The sequence below is a fragment of the Drosophila innubila genome (genome assembly GCF_004354385.1).
Source record: "Drosophila innubila isolate TH190305 chromosome 2R unlocalized genomic scaffold, UK_Dinn_1.0 1_C_2R, whole genome shotgun sequence".
NCBI classification, from domain to species: Eukaryota; Metazoa; Arthropoda; class Insecta; order Diptera; family Drosophilidae; genus Drosophila; species Drosophila innubila.
This window is the reverse complement of record NW_022995374.1, coordinates 8,198,891-8,220,775: the sequence shown is the minus strand read 5'-3', so window position 1 is coordinate 8,220,775 and position 21,885 is coordinate 8,198,891. Positions and strand designations below refer to the sequence as shown.

Here is a 21,885-nt window from a genome sequence, read left to right as displayed (position 1 = left end):
TTGTTAAGCGCTTAATTTGTGACATATTTAAATGAATAAAATTTATTGCTATATTATACTTTTTGGAAGTCAAAGTCATAATATTGGCCTTTAGAGATACTCAAAAAGAGTATATAACAAAAGTCCAAATTAAATGCAGCACATAAATATATAATTTACATATTACACTTATTTACTGACCATTATTATGACTTCTCTTAGTACACCTTCGAATCATGCAGTGGTTTTCCCTGTAGAGCTATTTGAGCTCCCATTGCTCTATTAACCCGAACCGCAAAAAAGTAATATGTTTCATATAGAAAGGAAAAGTTTATGCCATTAAGATTCACTTATGTGGCAGCTTGAGTGTATACAGAAATCTGTGGCAAGTGCTTGGTATATTTGCTTGAGGCACGAAGGTTTATGACACCTCGTTGGTTTTAATAAACTATCATTTGAGGGACTTACGTATACGTATTATTGCAATAATTTCTAGTTGCCATCGTCGTCGCCTGGATAAAGAGAGCGCGAGAGAGATAGCTGAGTTTATTTATGGGTCAACTTGTCATACTTTAGGTAATTACCATTTAACCAATGAAGTGGCACACTGCGAGTTGGCTTTTTCGATGGATATTACGACCGTGAAACTGTTGCCATGTTCCGCCCTTGTTTACGCCATTTATGCCACACACAGTGCGTGCCATTTTCAGCGGTATTCGACCTCAAATGCAATCAATAGCAGCGGAATCAGCAGTTTGTTGGTATTATTACTGTGGGTATTGTCATTGTTACAGTTGTGGCACACAAGTATTTGCTTTTATCAGAAGTGCGTGTGTTTATTTAACCATACCAAATCTATGTTATTGTCAATACACAATTCTCTTTGTTGCAGCCACAACAATAACAACTCAAACAGTGCATGAAAATTGCATTAATTCCACTGAAATTAATCGATTTACTCAGCCAAATATTTATGAATTTATTGTCCGTAAACTAAAAGATAAAAAAGAAAATTCAAAATATTATAAGAAACTAAGACTTTAAAATAACTTGTAAAATAAATTATAATGAATTCTAATTTAAAAATTTAAAGGAAAATAAATTAAAAAGTTTGTAGGTAAGTTTGAATCATATAATATTCTTTTAGTAGTCTTAAACTTGGCTAAAAGGATCCGTCTTAAACTGAAACAAGCTGAAAATAGTTTCGAATTTCGCTTTAAATGCATATCATGAGTTTTGTGTGTGAGCATTATCCAGTTGAGAAACCTAATATTAAATATTTATCGCTTGGAATTTAATACATAATTACAAACTTCAGGGGACTTGCTTTGTAAAAAACTGAAATCGACTGTAAAAACATGCATATGTATATCTAAGCCTGGTCCGTTGCTTGTTCTCTGTGCCAGCTAAAAGCGGCGATTGCTCCTTATTTATTTAAGACTATTATTTAGCTGCATGCACGACTGGGCTTACAGTTTATGGTCTTAGGCCAGAACAAAGTATTGGGACACGAAGAGCTGTAGAAACAGCTGGCCAAAGTTTGCCCCCAACCCTGCCCCTATTTCTCTACCTGAAACTTTCCTTAACTCTGCCACGCCTTTACTAACTCGCTCATAACTCATTCATTTTAATATTCTACTGCCATTGTTGCGACCTGATACATTGCAAGGAGTTAACTGGATAGAACTTTAATTGAACTCGCGCTGGGGCAACGTCTGGGTAAACATTTTAATGCAAAGTACAATTACAATAAAAATGCAACGTGAATCCAGCGTCTACAATTTAATTAAAGTAATAAATTGCATGTCATTTGTAGAACCTGCGGATAAGCTCAAGTGAAATGTGTTCTGGTAAATTGCCTGCAAAATGGCACAGTTACTGAATGGGCTAGTAAAGCCATTACAAGCTCAAACCCAGATCCAGAGTCAGCTGTCAGTGGTTACTGGTCAGTTTACTGTATACAGAAGTATAATTGCAATCGCATGTGTTTGTATAAAAATCAATATGAACAAATCTATATGTAATCGAAGAAGTCTGTTCTAGTTCTCACAGGGAACTCTTTTGTTACAAAACAAAAATGGAATGGTGCGACTTAATTTTATGATGTTTAATAAATATAAATATAAACTGTATGTGTTTATCTGGCCAACAATAAAGTTGTATTTCCAGAAAATCCTTGCATTTGCATACCTGCTGAATTATATATTCTATACCATACTATGTGTAGTTTTGCATAACTTTGTATAACGATAAGAACACGCCTACAAGTTGCCGCCCACATTGTTTGAATGCCACTTGAATGCATTAATGAGAGCAAAAACCGGCGAATAGTCAACGAGGTCCTCGGCCTAGACAAGATAGAAAGCTAGAAGGATCCTGCCACAGACAGTTTCCGAGCTGCCAGCAAAAACAACAAAAACAACGACAACATTTATAGTAGGAAATTCTATACTAAACGTTACCTAATGAATTTTAATTAAGTAAATAACTTTACTTGGACATTTACTGGCCATTCGGAGCAGTCGTTTACCTTCTGCAGTTAAAGCCACTTGTTGTCGCTTGCTGCTAAAAGAAAATGACAGAAAAAAAAGAAGAAAAACCGCACAACTATAAGAATAATAAAAAAAAAATAGTAATAAAAAGAAAAAGCTCACAAGAAGAAACTCAGGCGAATTTTGTCAAAATCTCTGAAGCGGCAACGGAAACGGAAATGATTTCATTTTGCCAACGCAGACAATTAGGCGGTTTATGGAAATGGCTTATTATGTATTAATTAAGCATAAAAAATCGTTGGCGTTGATGAGCTTGAAATTCTATCCCCAGAGTATTACACATACGCCACGTGTTACAACGCCGTGGAGCTATTTAATTGGATGCGTGCAGATTTCATATGCCATTTGACTTTCCCTGTATTCTTTTGGAATTTGGTATCTGCTTTTATTAGAGTGTGCTTGCGTGTCAGACTGTTAAGACAGGTGTAAATTTGCTACCTGCGACTATATCTCACTTGTGTGTGCTTATTAATTTTATTTTCCACTCAAGTGCTCGGCGCTTTTGCCATTTGTTTGCCAAGTTTAATGAGCCGCATGCAAAATTTATTTAATAACTTTGCCACACATAATTTAGTTTATTTTATGAGTGCATTAAAATCGAGGTCATTAAATAAAGTGACCCCTGAAACTGAAGAGAAACAAACAATTTTAATTGAAGTATTGCAAACACGCTGACTTTTTAGTTTCACTTTAAAGTTATTAGTACACATTAAATATTAATTTAAATTTTAAGCTCTCATAATTGCAGTTGGTTTGCCAACTTTATTGGTCTTTATTTAAAGTAAACCACTGTTGGTCTGACTCTTTAAATTTACGCCAATAAAGGTAAAATTCTGTAAAACACAATATAAAATAAATTTAATTTACTCTGTGAGGAATATTTATTAATGTGAAATTCAAAACATTTGTTTTAACAATGTATAATATGACAGCAGTTAAATAAATGATATTGAATTTATTACGAATAAAAGTTACAATCGAAACCACAATAGTTTAATTAATCAGCGCAATAAGTTTGCTAAAAAAATATACATACTTTATAATTTCAATTGTTTATTGATTAATTGCCCTCCATTTAAACTCACAGTTGCCCTGCAAAGTACGAGTATACAAAAAAGCCTGTAGTCAATGGCATTGAATGATATAATGGCATAGTAGCCAGCACTTTGGGCAGCTCTCGAGGGGGCAGGGAGCAGTTGCCACTTGACACCCACAAAAGCCATCAACAAAATGCGGCCAGCCCACCTGGCGACCCACCTAACCCACCTGACCCACTGCCTGCCCTGTCAGTCAGCCACCACGAAGCAACCTTGCAAAAATGCACAATACAACACCATTTTTCAAGCCACTGAAATGTTTCTGTTTCTGTTTCAGTTTCAGCTTCTGTTTTGGGTTGTTGTTGCCGTTTGTGGGGCTGCTTTTACTGATAGTGTTGGCCAAAAGGCCTTACGTGCCAATTTATTATAACTTATTCAAGGTATCTGCGTGAAAAGTGGCATAAAAAATGAACGCTGACCTGGCCAAAAGTAGCTCATCGAAAGCATCGTTTATCCGTCGGTACATTTAGCACTTTGATATTCTCTGATTAATCAATATGCTGTGGGGTATATTGTGCTAACAGATGTTGCAGACATCTCCAGCTTTCACAATACAATTTTAGTTATTTTTTTTATTTTAATAATAAATTATGTAAATTAATCTTTTCTCTCTTTTCTGGCATCTCTTTTGGCAGGGTATTTCACAGTCGTATACTATAGAAAGTAGTTTTAGTGGTTCCATTTATCGAATGGTGCCTATACAAACTCAAGCACGCACAAAAGTTTGGCTTCAAGTATATTAGCAAAGCTCTTTCGATGGTTTCCCTGGCAAAATGCCAAAAAAAAGAAATGACAACAATTTTGGGAGCTCAATCAGAAATGGATCGATTATTTGGAAGACTGGTCGAAAGAAATAAAAGTTAATTGCTTTGTAAAACTTACAAGAGTTATAGCAAAAAGAAAAATGAGACGAAAACTGTCAAAGACTTTTCATAATAACTTTTGCCAAAGCGTATTAAAAATCAAACTTGTAACTTAACTTTATATAAAAAAGAATAATAATACTTGAATCTAATATTTTTCTCGCCTTTTTGCACACACTTAATTTCAGCAAAAGCCGCAACAAAAATTCAAGCCGTATTTCGAGGCCACAAAGTGAGAGAAACCATGAAAAAATCGGAAACCAAAACTGCAACCAACAATGGCAGCGCCGTCGCCGCCTCTGCCGCCAATGCTGCCGCTGAGGCAGCTGCCGCATCTGCAGAGCCGACTAAAGCGGAGCTCGAGGCTGAATTTGATCCGAACGACAAAGGTAAGTAAAAGCTGATAGAATTCAGTCAAAGTGTTAAACAAGATTCCAAATTGGCTTGAAACTTGAAACTGGACAGTGGTATTAGTTTACGGACAGCAAATATTTACTTGGACCAACTCAAAGATTGACAAAAGTGGCGACGAACAATAAAGTAATCCAGATCAAAGTGTTCCCAAGTCACAAGAGATGCTCGCAACTGTGTATATCCTTGTAAAACATGTTGGGATAGCTTTAGCTTTAGAAAATTGAAATTAATTCCAAGAAATGCCAAATACAGCTCACAATACCATTTATGCAGTGTCATTCGAGTCAAGAAATTGAGACTCATATAGTATATAGTCATAGTTGGCAACTTGGTCTTCGTTAGCCGAAATCGTGACAGAGATGCGAGTCCTTAGACTAAGTGCTATCTTGTTAGCCTGCTGGCTCATCCTAAGCTCATTAATCATTCCTACACTTGCCAAAATTGGTATGTACTTGTACATTAGTTGACACTGGGCGTTTGTAGCTCCTCGACGTCGGAGTCGGCCTTTCCATTTTACAAGTCCTTTTCCCCAAGCACACTTTCAGCGAATCAGCAAGTTTGCATTCAAGACAAACTACATGCTAGAATTACAGTTTACACAACTTTCCGAGCGTAATGAAAACTTTGGCGTTACCGTTGAAGTTACGCAATTTATACGAGCATTTTCGAGTATGGAAAAAGAATTTGTCACTCGGCAAGCTTTAAGTTGCCTGCGGGTGACAGAAGGACCCAAGCGGGTTATGGGTATGTAAACTTTACAGCTCCGCCTTTTCTGCTACGCCCACTGTGTATTTAATCTTAGCTCTGACAGATCCCCAGCGCTCATAAATAACTCAAAAACTTGAAGCGACACAAGCATTAACCCCCGGGAAACTCGACTACGGAGTTGCCCTGCTCCTGAGGATCTCCTGCTAGCACGCTTAACCCCATTAAGTGGCAACAGCCACTGAGAATTTTAGTCATAATTTGCCAAGTTGGCAGTCTGGCAGGCTACTCATTAAAAACTTAGCGGTTGTCATCGAGGTGCATAACAAACGAGGACAACATCACATCCTTACGCCTTTGTGCGACAGGTAGACACCTTCAGTGACATTCTCTGCCTCTGCATCTATGCTGCAAAATTGCCGTTGAGCTTAATTATGGTACTCGGCGCAATGGAGATGGCATATCGCATAGAGTACATGTCTCATGTGCCTTGCACATGTGACAATGGGCGGCAAAGACTAATTAGGCGCGGTTCACAAGTCAAAGCGAGTGCAAAGGATTTAGACTTGTTGGTTGAACTGCACTCAATTACAGCGGAATAAGTGGAATAAGAACACTGTGAAGAAGGCCACGCTCACACACACACACTCACACACACAGACACTCGTATCCAAATGAAATGTTCCACATTTCATCTTCCACACACGCTTGTCAACTCTGTCTTTGTCAGCTTCATTTTATTTTGCTGCTGCAAGCAAAAACATATTTTTAAATCTAAGCTTGATGAGACAAAAATACTCTAATTTTGTTGTGTGTATCTATTTTGACAGCAGCAAACTTATATTATTTATATTTTAAAACAGAAAACTTTGAAAAAAAATAATTTCTTACAAATTATAAATGTATATTTATAAATTAAATAACTTGAAAATGATTTAATTATTTATTTCAAATTAAATTGTATAAATAAATGTAAGCAATTACATTTTTCGAGCACTTGCTGTCCTTTGACGTAGCGATATGGTTATATTGAATATGAGCTACAATAAATAACTACATAACATTTGTATTTTATTTATTCAAGATATTCACAAAAGAATTTCTCTTTTGAATTCTCAAATGAATTCTAATTGGCATTATTCGATTTACAATTTAATATTCTCTGTTTGCTTATTTGGTATTCATTAAAATGTTTTAGTACATATCTCTCATTTTAAACCAACAACTTGCTACGTGAACTGTATAATTTCACACCCGGACTACACAAAAATACCGTTCAGTTAGCAACTGCACCTGGAGACCGACAGTTAGAAGTTCATCATTATTTGAAAGTGGCAATCAGGACGGCATCAACAAAAACAGCAATGGACGTTGTGCAGTTGGTGTTGGCCTAGTTTTAAAATGTGTACCTAGCATATTGCACAATTTAAACAACGATGCCGAACAAGCGACCGTAACAATAATAACAACAGCAACATCAATAACAACTTTTAGCCCGAGCAAATTATATAGCCAGTACATGGCTCAAGCGAACAAACAAGAACGTTTTTTGGTATACCGTATACCATATGCAAATGAACACAAAAACCACTAACACACACACACACTAACACACACACAATCGCCTTGCATTGGCAGGTCTAAAATCGAAAGCCAAAGGATTTTTAATGGATATTTTCTTGTTGCATTCGCATTTGACTTGGCCAGCAACTCGCATGTTTTCCATTTTGGCATTTTGAGCATTTGCTTTGTGCATAAAACACACTTATTTGCCAGTCGCAAACACACATAAACTAATACACACAAAGATTACGCAGACAAATGTGCAAAACGTAGCAAGCATTTGTCCTAATGCCTTTGAAGGTCGCCCAGTTGTCTGCCAATTTGTTTTGTGGCCAGGCCAATTGCAATTTTGGCCTCATTTCGCTTGCATAATTATTGCTCACTAATTGCTGTTTACTGCAGGCAAAGTTCTGCCCAACGTTGCGTATGCGTAACTTTGAGGATTATTCGTATTTGCTTGTTGTGATAACAAGTAAATATTGAACTGTCATATACAAATAATCTTATATATATTTAAGCATTGACAATTATTGTAAAATTATCAATTTACACAGCCAATTAACAACTAATTGGTTGGCTTTTAATACCGTATTCTTTGATAATTGGCCGATACATTACGAATATGTATTTACTATTATGAATAAAGTCATTTCATGTTGCCAATTATACTATAAACATCTTTTGATATAGAAATTTAAACTACAAATGTAATTATTGCATACTGTAATTACTTTAGGAAATATTGTAGTATTCATATAGATTTTGCAAAAAATTGATTAAATCGGATTAATAAATAGGTTTGCAAATAAATTGTTATTTATTTTGGACTTTTTCGATAAAAAATAAAAAATGAGAGTTCTCTTTTATGTTATTATGTTTGAAAGTTACAAAAAAGAGTTAATTAAAAAAAATTAAAAATAACAGATAAATTGTTAGATTGCAATTTTTATTTAAAACTTTTAACAGTTACGAACTCTGGATTTTCTTTTATCGAAGCATTACATAAACTACATATTAGAGTAGAGTTAATTATGAACAAATAATTTGAATAATTTTGAGGTCGAGGATTACAAAGAACGTTCTTTAAAAGCATGAATTCGGGTTAGCTGGCCACGTACAATTTGTGCGTGCTTGCCGGATGTTGATAATTCGAGTGGCAGCAACAAAAACAACATCTGCGATAAAACAGGCGCATCGCATTTTTCTAATTGGATTTGGGGCTTTAAGCGCGCTTGTAATTTCATTTACACCACAACAACACAACCGGAGGGCGAGACATTTAAGTACATTGTTTGTGTATTTTGTTGTTGTTGCTTGTTGTTGCTTGTTCACAGCTGTGCCAGAAGCAGCTCAAACAAAAGGCGGATCAGGAAAACACGCGCAGTAATGCGGCGAATAAAGACAACAACATAAACTAAAAAACGACAGAAAATAAGCAAAAAACCAAGAAGTAGAAGGAAAACGACATGAAACACGCAATAAGCGGCATGAACTAAAAACATTTTGGACGCTGAATTGGCGCTTTTTGCAGCAGGGCGATACACATGCCGCACACCAACGCACACCAACGCACCTGCACGCACAACAATACACAACAACACACACATGGACGTAAGCTCAGGTGCGCCACAATGTAGGCAACACAAAAGTAAACTCCAGCGACCACAAAAACAAAACAGACAGACGACAACATTTCGGCGTTGAATTTATAATGCACAGTGGCCAAAAGCTACCATAGATTACAACAGTCCGTATGTGTATCTTTATCTGTGTGTGTGTGTGTGTGTGTGCGTTTGTGGTTTGGAGGTGTTAAAGTATGGCTGGATAACAGCTGCTCTGTGTGTGTGTTTTTTTTTTTCTTTCAGCTGCTGCTGCTAAACACTCTGTTGGCGGCCGCATTTTAAATATTTTAACAATTTTGCACCTTTTATGCAGACTTCTTGCCGTATGTAAGAGATAAGCTGGGTGACCTGCCAAGGGCTCAAAGGGTACGACAACAGAAACTTTTTTCACCCCAAAATACACAAAAACGAGTTTAATGTTGCTTTCAAATTTAGCTTTGTAAATATTTAATTGCGGTTTCAATACTTAATTTTCTTATTTGTTTACCTTCTGGCTAAATGAAAACCGAATCTGTGTTAGCTTTGGGCACCTAAAGTTAGTCTCAAGTCATTTTCTGGTCGGTTAAACAACAGCTTTGACTAACCCTTTAAAAGCTATTTAACAGTTAAATTAATGCGTGAAGTTCGAATTGTGGGATTAGGGAATTTACTTACCTTTGAATTAATAAATTCACTTTGTATGTGAAAATGTATTTAAATTATGCAAATTAACAAAATGCGATATATATCAATAAATTATCAACAGATTACTGTTTATTAAAAATTTACTATTTGTTAATCCACTGCCTACAATAAATATTTTAGTTAGTCTTTAGGTTGAGATTACTTTTAATTAGTTTGCGAGCTTAAGCAACCTACACAAAATCAACCACAACTCTTTCCATATTTCACAAAAATTCATAAGCTTCTTGTGTGCCGAGCTTCATATTAATTAAAGTTTTTGTTTGATTTGCTGTGGTCACTCACACACATGTGCGTGCTTGTGTGCGTTTGTGTCGATATGGCTTATACAAAATAAAGGCAAAAGGCAAAAGGCAACATGCCAGCGGCCAGATTCAGGTTCACAAATTACCAATGGGACTGTAGACCTACATAATTTGCCTGGCTTAAATGTGATTACCACAAGAGAATTTATACGTGTTTGAAGTTTAATTAGCATCATGCTCTAAATTTATGTGTCATGCCTTTACGTGCAAATTATCACTTAATCGGTCCGAGGCACAAGCAACCGAAGCATTAATATTAATAATCAAAACTGTCCAGCATTTTAATTACTGTGTAACAGTGCGTATGCGTAATTATCTTTAGTTCTTCCACATCTCCTACAACTGCCAAAGAAGATTTATTTGCGGCCCAGAAAGCCTACAAAAAAAAAAGAAAAAAAATGACTAGGCAATTTGGTTAGAAGCTGTGAGGGAAAATAAAACCTCTCTGGTTAACCACTAGACTCAGTTAGCGGAAATTGAAAAGTGGGCTTAGTTTTTGTGCAGAATGCCAAACAGCCCAAAAATCTTGGCAACCACAAAGCCCAGCCAAAAGACAGAATAATAGGTATTGGAAGAAGGGGAAGACACATTTGCCCTACAATGATTGAGGTCGAAAAAACTTTGACAAACAATTCGCATTTTCATCTACTTTTCAGGAAACTTATTATCGTGTCGCATTTTTCACAATTTATCGTTGTCAGGAGTATACCCAGTGCAGTAGATACCAGAGGTATATAAGACTAACTAAGCCTCTCAGTTCTAAGCCATTGATACTCAAGTAAATTCTCTTGTTTTGTAGCTATAATTTTGTGCTATGCCGCTCTTTGCATTTCAAATTTAAAATGGTGTCGTTTAAAGCTCTAAGATGTGTGCTTAGCTAAAGTAATTATTATTCAGATTTATGACAAAGACTTAACAAAACTTATTATGACAGCTGCCCGAGAATGACAGACGCAACCAAGAAGAGACAAAGAGAGAAGCCAAAGATAATGTGTGCGATAGAAGGGCACAACAACACACAAACACACACACACTTAGCCTGTCATTATACAGGGCAATTACCCTGACAGTGGGTATAGCAATTTTGTCATCTGTTAGGCAATAAAGTATGAATACTTATTGTGTCAATTTTTCCTAAATAAGCTCAGCCTTAATGTCTTAGAATCTCAAAGCTGTCGACTTAAGCCTTTAACAAAAATATATATAATAAATTAGCATTTTTATAAAAGGAGTTTATTTCATAACAAAACACATATGTGCTTGTAAGTGTATTTTGAAATAGTCGTGGCGTTGTAAAATATTTCCCTCTTGTTTTAGAAAACATTATGTGCTCATTAAGCACGTGTCTGAGTCAGAACTTGTTATGTATATGACACAATTACTTAGCACACGTCACAGATTTTCACTCTTGCTAATGGCACCCACAGCCACACTTACTCACACTCACACTCACACATATGAACACACACACACTGCATTCACTCACACAGATAGTCGGCAACTTCTTGTGTGTCTTTCATTGTTTTATTTTTAATATAAATTTGCATTGTTGTTATTGTGCTGAAAATGTGGGTCAAGAGCGTTGAATGCCACACATGACGAAGGACAGCCATTCTTATGGCATTTTTGGTCAGTAAACACTCTCAATAATACCAATAATCATCATCAGCACCTTTTGAAAAATTGCGTGAAAATTTCAACACACACGTCGTATGATTGATTACTTATAAGCCCTGTGTCAAGCATTGATGGAATCTCAGATAGAAGTTGTTCGCATCAATAGCAAAGCTATTAGGATTACTCGACCCACTATCGACTAGGATGAAGTACACATAGCCCAGACGAAGATAAAATACCTAAGCAGTTGAATTCAAACGCGCTTCTATGAATACATTTTTACTGAAGAATGTATCCGCTCCTACTTAAATTTGTTTATACATCTTTGAAATTGATTTCGAATCGCGATACAACAAAAATGTTATATCGCAGTCTCACACCAATTTTTGATTATTTATTAACTCAAGGTGTTTAAAGTTGAATGTTATTGAGGTAACAAAAGTTTTTCCACAGAATGATGTAAAAATATTATTGAAATTAATTGAATTGGACTTAAATGTAATTGATTAAATAGAAAGAGGGCTATCCATCCATCTTCAATACACTAAATTGTGTGTTGATTGCCAATCAAGTTCGTGAATCAGCTTTAATCTTACAAATCGTTATTAAAAAATATGTATTGTCATTATTAAGTTTGCTTCTAATTTAAAGTTTTAGTTATAAAATGTCACTGCAATGAACGAAACATGACTAGCAATTAACTAGCCATTTTCCATGAGAAGTTCGAAAAAAAACGATAACGTAATTCTAGAGTTAGCACGTGCGAGGGTAGACGAAAACTTTGCTGATAGTCAGTCAATCAGATTGGGAGCGTTTCACATGCAAATCACTTGCCAAACATCAAGTTAGCTGTCGGATCGTGCCTCTGGCCGCAGGTACAGGCGATGGCGCGACAGGCAAGTCATCAGGACGACAGGACGACAGGCAGACAGGGCAATACAAACTCAATTTATATGGGGCAATATCAGTGGCACCTATGTATGTGCAGATTTAAAGCAGTGTTAGCTGGTTTTGGCCATGTCCTGTGACAGGACACGCTCTGTACGTGAGCGAGCTTACAACATGTGTTACATTTGCCGCCGACAGCAACGGAGACAAATCCTAAGTCAAACCTTTAACTAAAGCGTGACAGGCACGAAGAAGCCGCTGTCAGGAAGTTTCTAAAATCAGTTTATTCTACATTTCAGCAGCTTACTGTTGCTTAAGACTGAAATGTACAAGAAAATGTAGATAAATTTAAAAATATTAAATTAAAAAATTATTTTACCTACAAAAGCAGCAGTACATTATCTCCAATGTATGTATTATTTAAGTATCCATAAAGTATAGTTGAGTCGGTAGATGCGTGTGTCTAAGTAATGCACAGGAACTGAGTTGATATCATACATATTTATGAAGCACACACGATGCCCAGAGTTGGGCTCTACTCGCCTATAAATGTCACAGCAGGCAGCTCGTAATGTCAGCTATTTGCACGTCTTGTAGTTATTTTAAATATTTTATAAATAAACATAAGCATAAACGCAGCAGAACCAACGCTTGCACGTGACTTAAACAAAAGTCACGTTGCCCACATGTCGTATGCGTATTTTTACAACATTTCCTTCAAAATGCGACGTGGACTTAACCTCAATTAGTTGCGGCCAGCAGCTTAACGTATTAACACAGCAAATGCCAGTCTGTTGCCAATTTTGTGTTAACGCCTAATTGCGTTGCCTGCTGAGATCTGTGAGTCTCCAGGTTCAGACATCCTACTAACTTTAATATATGCACTTTGTAGCGTTAAGCAAAATCTCTACAGGCAGCATCTCAAATGTAATCAAAAAAAAATTTAAATGAGAATTTTTTAACATTTGCATAAATGCATAGAGCAAAGAAGAGGAAGACAGAAAGAAAAACGGTGAAGGGCAACTGTAGTTACATAACTTTGCATAGTACAGAATGCGTAACTTGAAGTTAAGTTAAGCAAAAGGAAAAGAAGTCTTTATAATGTATGGCTGTAAAGGTGAAATCTGTATGAATGCTACAACAGTCTGTAAAAAATAAAATGTATTCATGAATGCGACACGATTGTGTGCTAGGTAGCATATGAAATATTAATTGCTTAAGCAAAGTAAACTAAAATAGCAAAGATTTAAATAAAATCCTTTCCCTTTTATTAAGCCGATTACAAAACTTGTACATCCTTGAACTTCAACTGCTGAGCACCATTTATGCACAATTATTAGCTTATTAGGTTGAGTAATATTTAAAGAATATGCTCATTAAGCTATGTTACTTCAACACCCTTCATCAAACTTAATCAATTTGCGAGTTCTGGATCACGTTTAACTCCTTCCTGACTTGACCAAACGATGACCACATTCACATGCACTCCCAGCCGCGCACTATAAATGAAGCTTAATTCTGTTTCCGAGTTTTTGTGGCTTCCTCATGCACTCGATGCGCATTAAATATGCATTCAACATGCAGAACTTTCTGTTCCCATGGGTAACCTCGGCGAACACATTGCGTATGCGTAATGTGATTAGCCCGACTGTATCTTGACAGACTTTTTTTGCCCAGCTGTGCCCTGAAGAGCGTTTGGGGACTTATATGTTTTGATTTCGATTATCTGGAGCGTATGGAAAATTTATAACCATCACAGATTTTACACACAATCTGGACCACAGGATGCTTGAATTCTCCGCTGCAAATGCAAATGTGTGAAATGTTTTGTTAATAAAAATCTATTATTTGACAGTCCACACTGAACACATGTAAATTGCCATGTGTCACATTAAAAATGTATAAGATAGCAGTCGATAAAATGCAAATCTGTGCGATTTATTGGTTCCAATGCTCACTTCACGTACATATGTATGTATCTAGATGTATTCGTATCCCATCAGCTTTGCAACTTTGTTTATAGTCCAATTTGGTAACTAATTTTGATTGGCACTGACACAGTTACGTGATAGTCAACAGTGTGTTACATATTTGCTTAGAATTTACTTTGAAAAGAACCTAATTAAAACTAGTTGATATGGTTGTAATTTGTGAAAACTTTTTTCATTGGAATGGCGAAATAATGGTTTTTCCGTAGTTGACTTGGTCAAGAGAAAGCACTTAGAACGAGGACTAACTTGCCAAACTTTACAATTAAGCTGTAAACTTTAAGGCTTCTGCCAAGTGGGCACTTAACTAAAAGTATAATATGTCGTCAACTAACACATTCTTTTTATATTTGCTCCCTCTATTTCTCTTTCTATTTTACTCAGATCTGTGCCATGCTGCACTGAAGATTCAATCCACTTTCCGTGGCCATTTGGCACGCAAGCTGGTCAACAAGGATGAGCCAGAGGATGAGGATATCCAGGAGATAACCAAAAAGGTGGCCGAGGAACTGGACATTGATCTAACCGATCCGGAGTTGAACAAGGCAGCTACTAAAATTCAAGCCTCGTTCCGCGGCCACAAGACTCGCAAAGAAGCCAATCCCGAATAAGACGAGCACTGAAAACTATTTGAATTTGTTGGTGTTGGCTGTCAAAGCAGTCTACAAAAAAGTAAATGAAAAGAACTTTAAAAGAAAGATAAGAAACAAAAATGGAAATTTGGTAAAATGTAACTGTGCAAAGCCATTTAAGAAGCCTGCACTCTTGTAAACTTTTTAGTAAATATGTTAATTAATTACAATTAATATCTATGAGCCGTAACAATTGTCATTATAATAATATAAATATTAATTCATTTACTTATAAGCAATATAAAAAACTCGATTCATAGACAATTATAGCAAGCGCTTGAGTTATTATTATTATTATCATTTTAGATGATTTGAAGCATAATTTAACATTTAGAAGTAGAGAGTTTAAAATGAATTGATATTTCATGTGGAATGATTTGCCAGCGTTTTTCTGCATAAATTCTATAAAAAGCCCGACCCGAGCCAATTATTAGCTAAAAATTTAGCAATAAATTTAAATTTTTAAATTATTTCTTTACTCATTGTTCAAATTAATACAATTGAAATTTACATAGCAATATATGGACAAGCATTTCGCTAACGCTTTTTAATCAATTTTCTTCTTAAGTATATATTTCTTGAAACTCTTTTGAGAAATGTCTTTCGAATTATTAACTGTCTAATTTCAAAACGAAGTTTAATAAAAAACAGATGCTTTAACTAATGGTGAAGCAGTGTTAATAATGTAACTTGCAAAGCATGTTAAAAAGGCACGATGTTCCAAAATTATTGTAGGGCAAACAATAAAGACAAACTTAAGGGAAATGCTGAAACATTTTTGAAATCTAACCGATTTGTCTGGCCAAAGCCAAAACCTAAACCAAATGCAGTGTATTGTTGTACCTACATTAACAAAAAAAAAAAAAAAAACCAAAAAAAAATACATACAAATACAAAAATATAAAGATAATACATAAAATAATTTTTAACTGATACTCGATGTTAAATGAATTGTATAAGCCCGCAAGGCACATTAGGGGTACTCAAGCGACAGCAGCTACAAAATCGTCAACAAGTTTTTCAGCGAGCTACTTAAACTGATAAACAAGAACTCAAAACTAATCTGGTGGCACAATTTTTTGTTTTTCTACCAAGTGTACTACAATTTTGTCTACTTGAAAATATATTATCAAAAATAAACAACAAATAAATAATAAATACGTACGAGTATTAAAAAAAAATTGGAGAAAATTTAATAATAATGCTGACCACAAATCGCAGCTAAGGAAATTGTTACAAAAGCAACTACAAAAGAAATATTTAAAATTCAAATTAATTACTACTAAAAAAATAAATAATGATGAGCATTAAAATTATATTAGAGATCGAACTAAAATTCTACTACAAGGCATAAAAACTACATTAAACCAAAGTAAATAAGTGTAAGAAACAAAATATTTATGAATAAATGACAAAATAAAAATAAAAGACAAAGAGAAAGAGTATACATCCAACAAGAAGAAAACAGCAAAAATAAAATGTCCCAACTAAATTTTAATTGAGTACTAAAACTAAATAAAACTTGACAAAATGCTAAAAATTTAATTGTTTTTATTACTGAACAATTAGTTATACTCTTAGTATTTGCATAATAAATTAATCCTGTCCAGAATTAGCCTTCTAAGTGCAAGCCGTGTCTTAACATTTTCCGTGCACATGGCCAACATTTAACGATTTTCTGTTAGCCCGGAGCTTCTGCTCATCAGTGGACCGAAAAAGTGGCGTCTGTCTTCTGTGTTCTCAAGGTCTGCTGTTGCATTTGACATTTGCATTTAAAGCAGTACTGTGTTATATAAATAAAAGAGTCCGCAAATCAGTACAAAACATTTCTCAACTTACAGTCGAGTGCTATAAGCATCCAAAAATAGTCGTAGCTGAGGAGCATAAAATGTCTGGTAATTTTATTGATGGCACAGAAGATACAATTTGACTGCAAAGTGGGCAACAGCAGCCGTTAAGAGTTTTCAGTTCATCTGCAAACCAGGTGAGACAGAGATGAATAGAGAGACCCAAAGTACACGAAAGAGGGAAAGAGAAGTAAAGTAACAGCTGCGGTTGCAGACTGAAGAGGAAAACGCGAACTTTACTGGCACTTTTGGTACAGTACACAATCATGACAATGGCAAAACGCTGACAATGAGGATGTTGATGGGGTTTGAGTCTTGCCAGAGTGACGCTTGACCTACAAAAAAAAGCAGCAGATGTGTGTGCTTTCTAAAAACGTAAGTACATTCAAGACAAGAAGCACTTGAGACGTCAAAGTTAAGGTGCTTTAAGAACATGCTTAACCTTTGGATATACAAATAATGTTTCAAATATTTAAGATTGAGAATGGTAACGAAAAAATTCACAACTCCGTGGAGAGCACATCAAAATTGGACAAGTGCCACATGACGCAGGTGTGACTACCAAAATTGAACATGCCTCAGGCACAGCACAAATAGACAGGGCTAAGGGGCAACAGCAATTGCAATTGCATGTCAATTTGAGTTCCACAGCGCTTCTCATGGGAGTTCTGTGGCAGAGTGAACTGAGTACTGACTAAAGTGCTTCGGTATTTCGCGTTTCGCATTCAGTAAACATTTTTTTCTACTGACTTTTTCACGGCTCACAAATATTTCAGCTGTAAATTTATGCGCTTCGTCTGCACACAGAAAAAAGAGAAAAATAAATTTGTAAGCTATCTCTGGCTGTCTGGATACCGGTACACGTTGCTTGTGTGCAACATGGCGTATGCGCAATTTATGAGGCCTTAAAAACAAAGCGTTGTATAAGTGCTCAGAGCATACAAAAGAGCTACGACTAAGTGAGCAATGAATCTCCTAACATGCGATGAGCCCCACACAATATTTATGCTGATAGTTGCTAACTGTTTTATTATATTATAAACAAGCTGCTTTTAAAATTTAAAATTAGGACTTTTTTTCGGATAGTTTTGAAATAAAAATTAATATTTATTAAGTGCTACATATATAAGTATACTTATCATTTAAGTCACTATTCTCTGTAACGACAATTTAAAATCATGTAGTAAAATAGTGATTTAAATTGCAAACATAATTTATCGTACTTTCAATACCGACCACAGACTGACCTTCTATTACATTAAATGGTTGCTCATTGTTTAAAGCTTTTCAGTTTCGTAGCTATTTAGCAGTGAAAACAGTTTGGTCTAAAAACACTTCTGTCATTCACACTCAACACTTATCGCACATTTGCAGTTGCAACATACATCAACATTCAATTTCTGAAACCGCTTTTGAACGGCAGCATGGTTAGAAAGAGGGGGAATGGAAAGGGAGTTGGGACCGTTGAACGGAAGGCAAATGAAATCCGTGCCAAATAAGCAACAGCTTCCAATCAAAAGAGCTGCACGCCGGCTGCTGCTTTTCACACCTTTTGTGTGGATATCAACCGCAAAATATGGCAAAGATACGCCGACACACACACACAGAAGACATACATTCGACAACATACATATGTATGTGTGCGCTTCCTAAGGACACCATTTTGAGCAGTGTGTTCAACAGTAAACGTTGCACTTGCTAGCAATGAAATTGCAACATAACTGTTACCAGTCGTAGTAGAACTTGTATTCATGATGATAATTTCAGAAAATTCTTTCACTCTGGTGAATTTGCGTTGCAAGTGTTTTGTGGAACGGTCGCAAGTGATTATTTGCCAGCGACAACTGCAGTTCGAGTATTTGCCCCAATTGCCATTCAACTTCATTTGTTTTGGCTGCTCAATGGACGACAGCTGTCCTTTGGCTGTCGTTTTGTAAGGACCTCCCGCCCGTCACGGTTCACTTGACACTGTTGCCTTGCCAGCGGCGAGCGTGGCGTATACGTAATTCTTTGGCCAACCGCCATGACACTTCCGCCAGTAAACAATGCACCTCCCCCAGTTTTGTTCATTTGCTTCCCGCTTGACAACAAGGCCGGGAGTCAAATGATATAGGAACGACTATTGTAAGCACTTCGATTTTTATTATTTTCTCTCAGCTAAATTGTAATCCCCAAGCAAAACTCTCCGCTGGCGACGTTTGGAAATTTCCTGTAATAGTATTAGTGCAAGTAGTTATTGCTTTTAGTTCGGCTGCATTGGCAACTTATTGAATTTGCCAATCTGTAAAAGCTTAAGGACTTAATACGTAAGTATGAAGTAATAAGTCTATTCACAGGAAAAAAAAATGTATTTAAACTATTTTTAGGAATTTTAGCTTAAATAAACTGGGATACAAAGAATTAAAAGTATCAATCTGCATATTTTCCTTGCTTAAGCCAGGGAAAAAGAATTAAAATAATGAATTTGATCGAAAACTGAATCTTGTAAAATTTTCTGACAAAGAACAACTGATTGCAGTAGGTAACCGTGCAACATTGTTTCTAATAAATTTAATTTTGGAGCTTCACATTTCTTTCGTTCCTAATTCCATAGCTGATCATTGCTGCATTGCCTTGCAGCTTTCACCAGAAGCAACAAAAGCGACAAATTTACAACATGAAAAGTTGCTTCATTTAGAATGCAAATTGAACTAAATTCAAGTAGCTTCATGTTATTCGTTGAAATAGTTATATTCTCATTTGACATTCGTAATGGCTATGGATATCTTTCAAACAGAAAATAATGATAGTTAATGCTTGCTTCATGACATGATAAGTTTTTTTCTTTCACTTAATTGAACTTAAACGACTTATAAATAGAATGTACTTTAATTCAATGTCATGCTCCGCCCAATTCATACAGTGGAACTATTATTAATATAGTGTGCAACTATTATTAATTTTGGTTGACAGCAATGGCCAATGGGTTGGTGGTTGATGGTGCCACCTGGCAGTAATTACAATTACTTTCCGCACCACAATTTGCCACGGCCTATTATTCAATTTGCAGCTGGCCGGCAGGAAGTTTCAGATAATAATAATAAAACTAATGCACATAAATTGAAATTGTTGCGCCAATGTCTGCGACGGTCATTCACAATTGATTGCGTATACGTGCCGTTGTACAGTCTGAACGTTTCATACGTTTTGTTATTTTTTTCGTACACATTTGTTTTTTATAAAAATTTATTATTTATGCAAAATGAACTGGCATTCATGAACATGAAAAAAATATCTTAAATCGTTTTTCACTCCATTTCGCAAAGAAAAAATATGTAGTCATAACATTTTTATTCAAAAAGTTTACAGATCTCACGCGGAAATAATTATTTACTGGTTTTTGTCTAAACTTTAAAGTCAAGTTTTTGTTTTGCTTTCAAATCTAAATTTAAACTCCATAAAATTTATAAAAAAAACTTTATTCGCTTTTCAGTGTGAAAAGCTTTCAGTCAAAAAAAAATAATAAAGTGTCCATCAAAAAGAACAAATCCAAAAATGTATCCTTCCTTTATTTCAATTTGTTATGTTGATCGTTTGAACTTTGTCGAACTTATGATGAAGGTACAAATGTGGGTCCTTATAGGTATAACGTGCTAGTCGCCATTTCTATTTATAAGAATTGCCTTAAAACGGCATATTGAACACTTTATTGTCACTGACAAAGGATTAACCGCAAGGACATAGCGGAAAATTCTCACAATGCACTGTGCTGACAACTTTATGCCAGTTTTTCAAAGGCAGCATTTGAGACACTACAAAGGACATCATAGTCGTATTGTTCGGGTTAACTTGGAATGTATACCATTTATTTCGCTGGCCCAACAAAATGGCATTTAATTTTTCATGGTGTTCATTATTTTTTGTCGTCAGTTTTCCTTTGTTAATGTTGTTTTGTCTTTAAATGTTATAAATGACGACTGTGCTCAGTTGTTCTGTTGTGTGGCATAACCCAAATATTAGTGTCATTCAGCCTAATAGTCGGATCTCACCTTTTTTACAGTTATTAATGTCTTTTTGGTGTTTATTAAATTTTATTATCATCATTTTGTTGGACTGTTGGAAACTACCTCGTGGTTATGGACCCAAATAATATTTTATACACTTATGGGCTGCCTGATTCCATTGTTTTCCATTGGGGCAATTCTTAGCAGAGACAGGTATAATAATTGCAATAATTGCCAAAGCCAGATGGTATACCTTCATATTTACTTTTATAACTGAGCTCGTTGCTATTTGAGCAGATAAATATATAAGTTACAGAGGCTAAAGTATAATATATTGATTGGTCAAGGTACAACGCTTAACTCTTAAGTGCTGTCCGTCAATATGAATTGTCCATGATTCTTTAAGTTCGATTCGGTTTCATGTGCGAGAGGATGAAATCTTATACCTTGTTGCAATTTTGCAACCAAGCAACATAATGAATAAGCAGAACAGCATTTCAACAAAAAAAATTGTATAACAACGACAATTTCAACAAAGCCCGAAACACGTAATTAAACAAGAGAAATTAAATGTTTTTACACCATTATGAAAATTTATACACAGTGCGTATACACAATGCTATTCTATAAGTGTATAAATGTATATACACACATACAAAAAATAATATGGTGATTCGATTAATTACGTGAGTACGAATTGCAAAATACTTGCTGCTGTCGATATTAATGTTTATATATTCGTTGTCGAACTCTGGCATTTAAGTGCTCACAAGGTTTTGTTTACTTGACAAACAATTAAAGACCAACGGGGAAATATAAATATTGAATGCAGCTGAATTAAACATATCTAATAAATACGTTTTTATTAGATATTTTTTTTTTTGATACGTTTTTATTGGCAATTTACTTTCCACAAAAAATTGAAGACAACAAACCTTATACGCAAATATTAAATAAATTATAATATATCAAAATTCCTGGCAGACCAAAAATAATAAAAAATTGTTTGTTGACTGATAAAATAAAATACCTTGAGGTAGGCATTGAAATTATGTAAGTATATATAAAAATTGTATTTGATTATCCTTTCAGCCGCTTAAACTTATAAGACACTAAATTAAAATTATATTTAGTAGCTGGAACTAATTT

At 35.3% G+C, this 21,885-nt stretch overlaps 1 protein-coding gene across 2 annotated transcripts in view; it reads left to right on the top strand.

The window, feature by feature from the left end:
- Positions 1–15,764, top strand: part of LOC117784748 — a 40,323-nt gene extending 24,559 nt beyond the window's left edge. Inside the window, exons 2-3 of one of the 2 annotated variants that reach the window (XM_034622556.1) lie at positions 4,680–4,880; positions 14,659–15,764. In XM_034622556.1, the coding sequence (XP_034478447.1) occupies positions 4,680–4,880; positions 14,659–14,885 (428 nt within the window). In that variant the 3' untranslated portion in view covers positions 14,886–15,764. The remainder of the gene's footprint in view (positions 1–4,679; positions 4,881–14,658) is intronic. The other variant, XM_034622557.1, reaches the window with a different exon arrangement.
- The last annotated feature ends 6,121 nt before the right edge of the window (positions 15,765–21,885 follow it).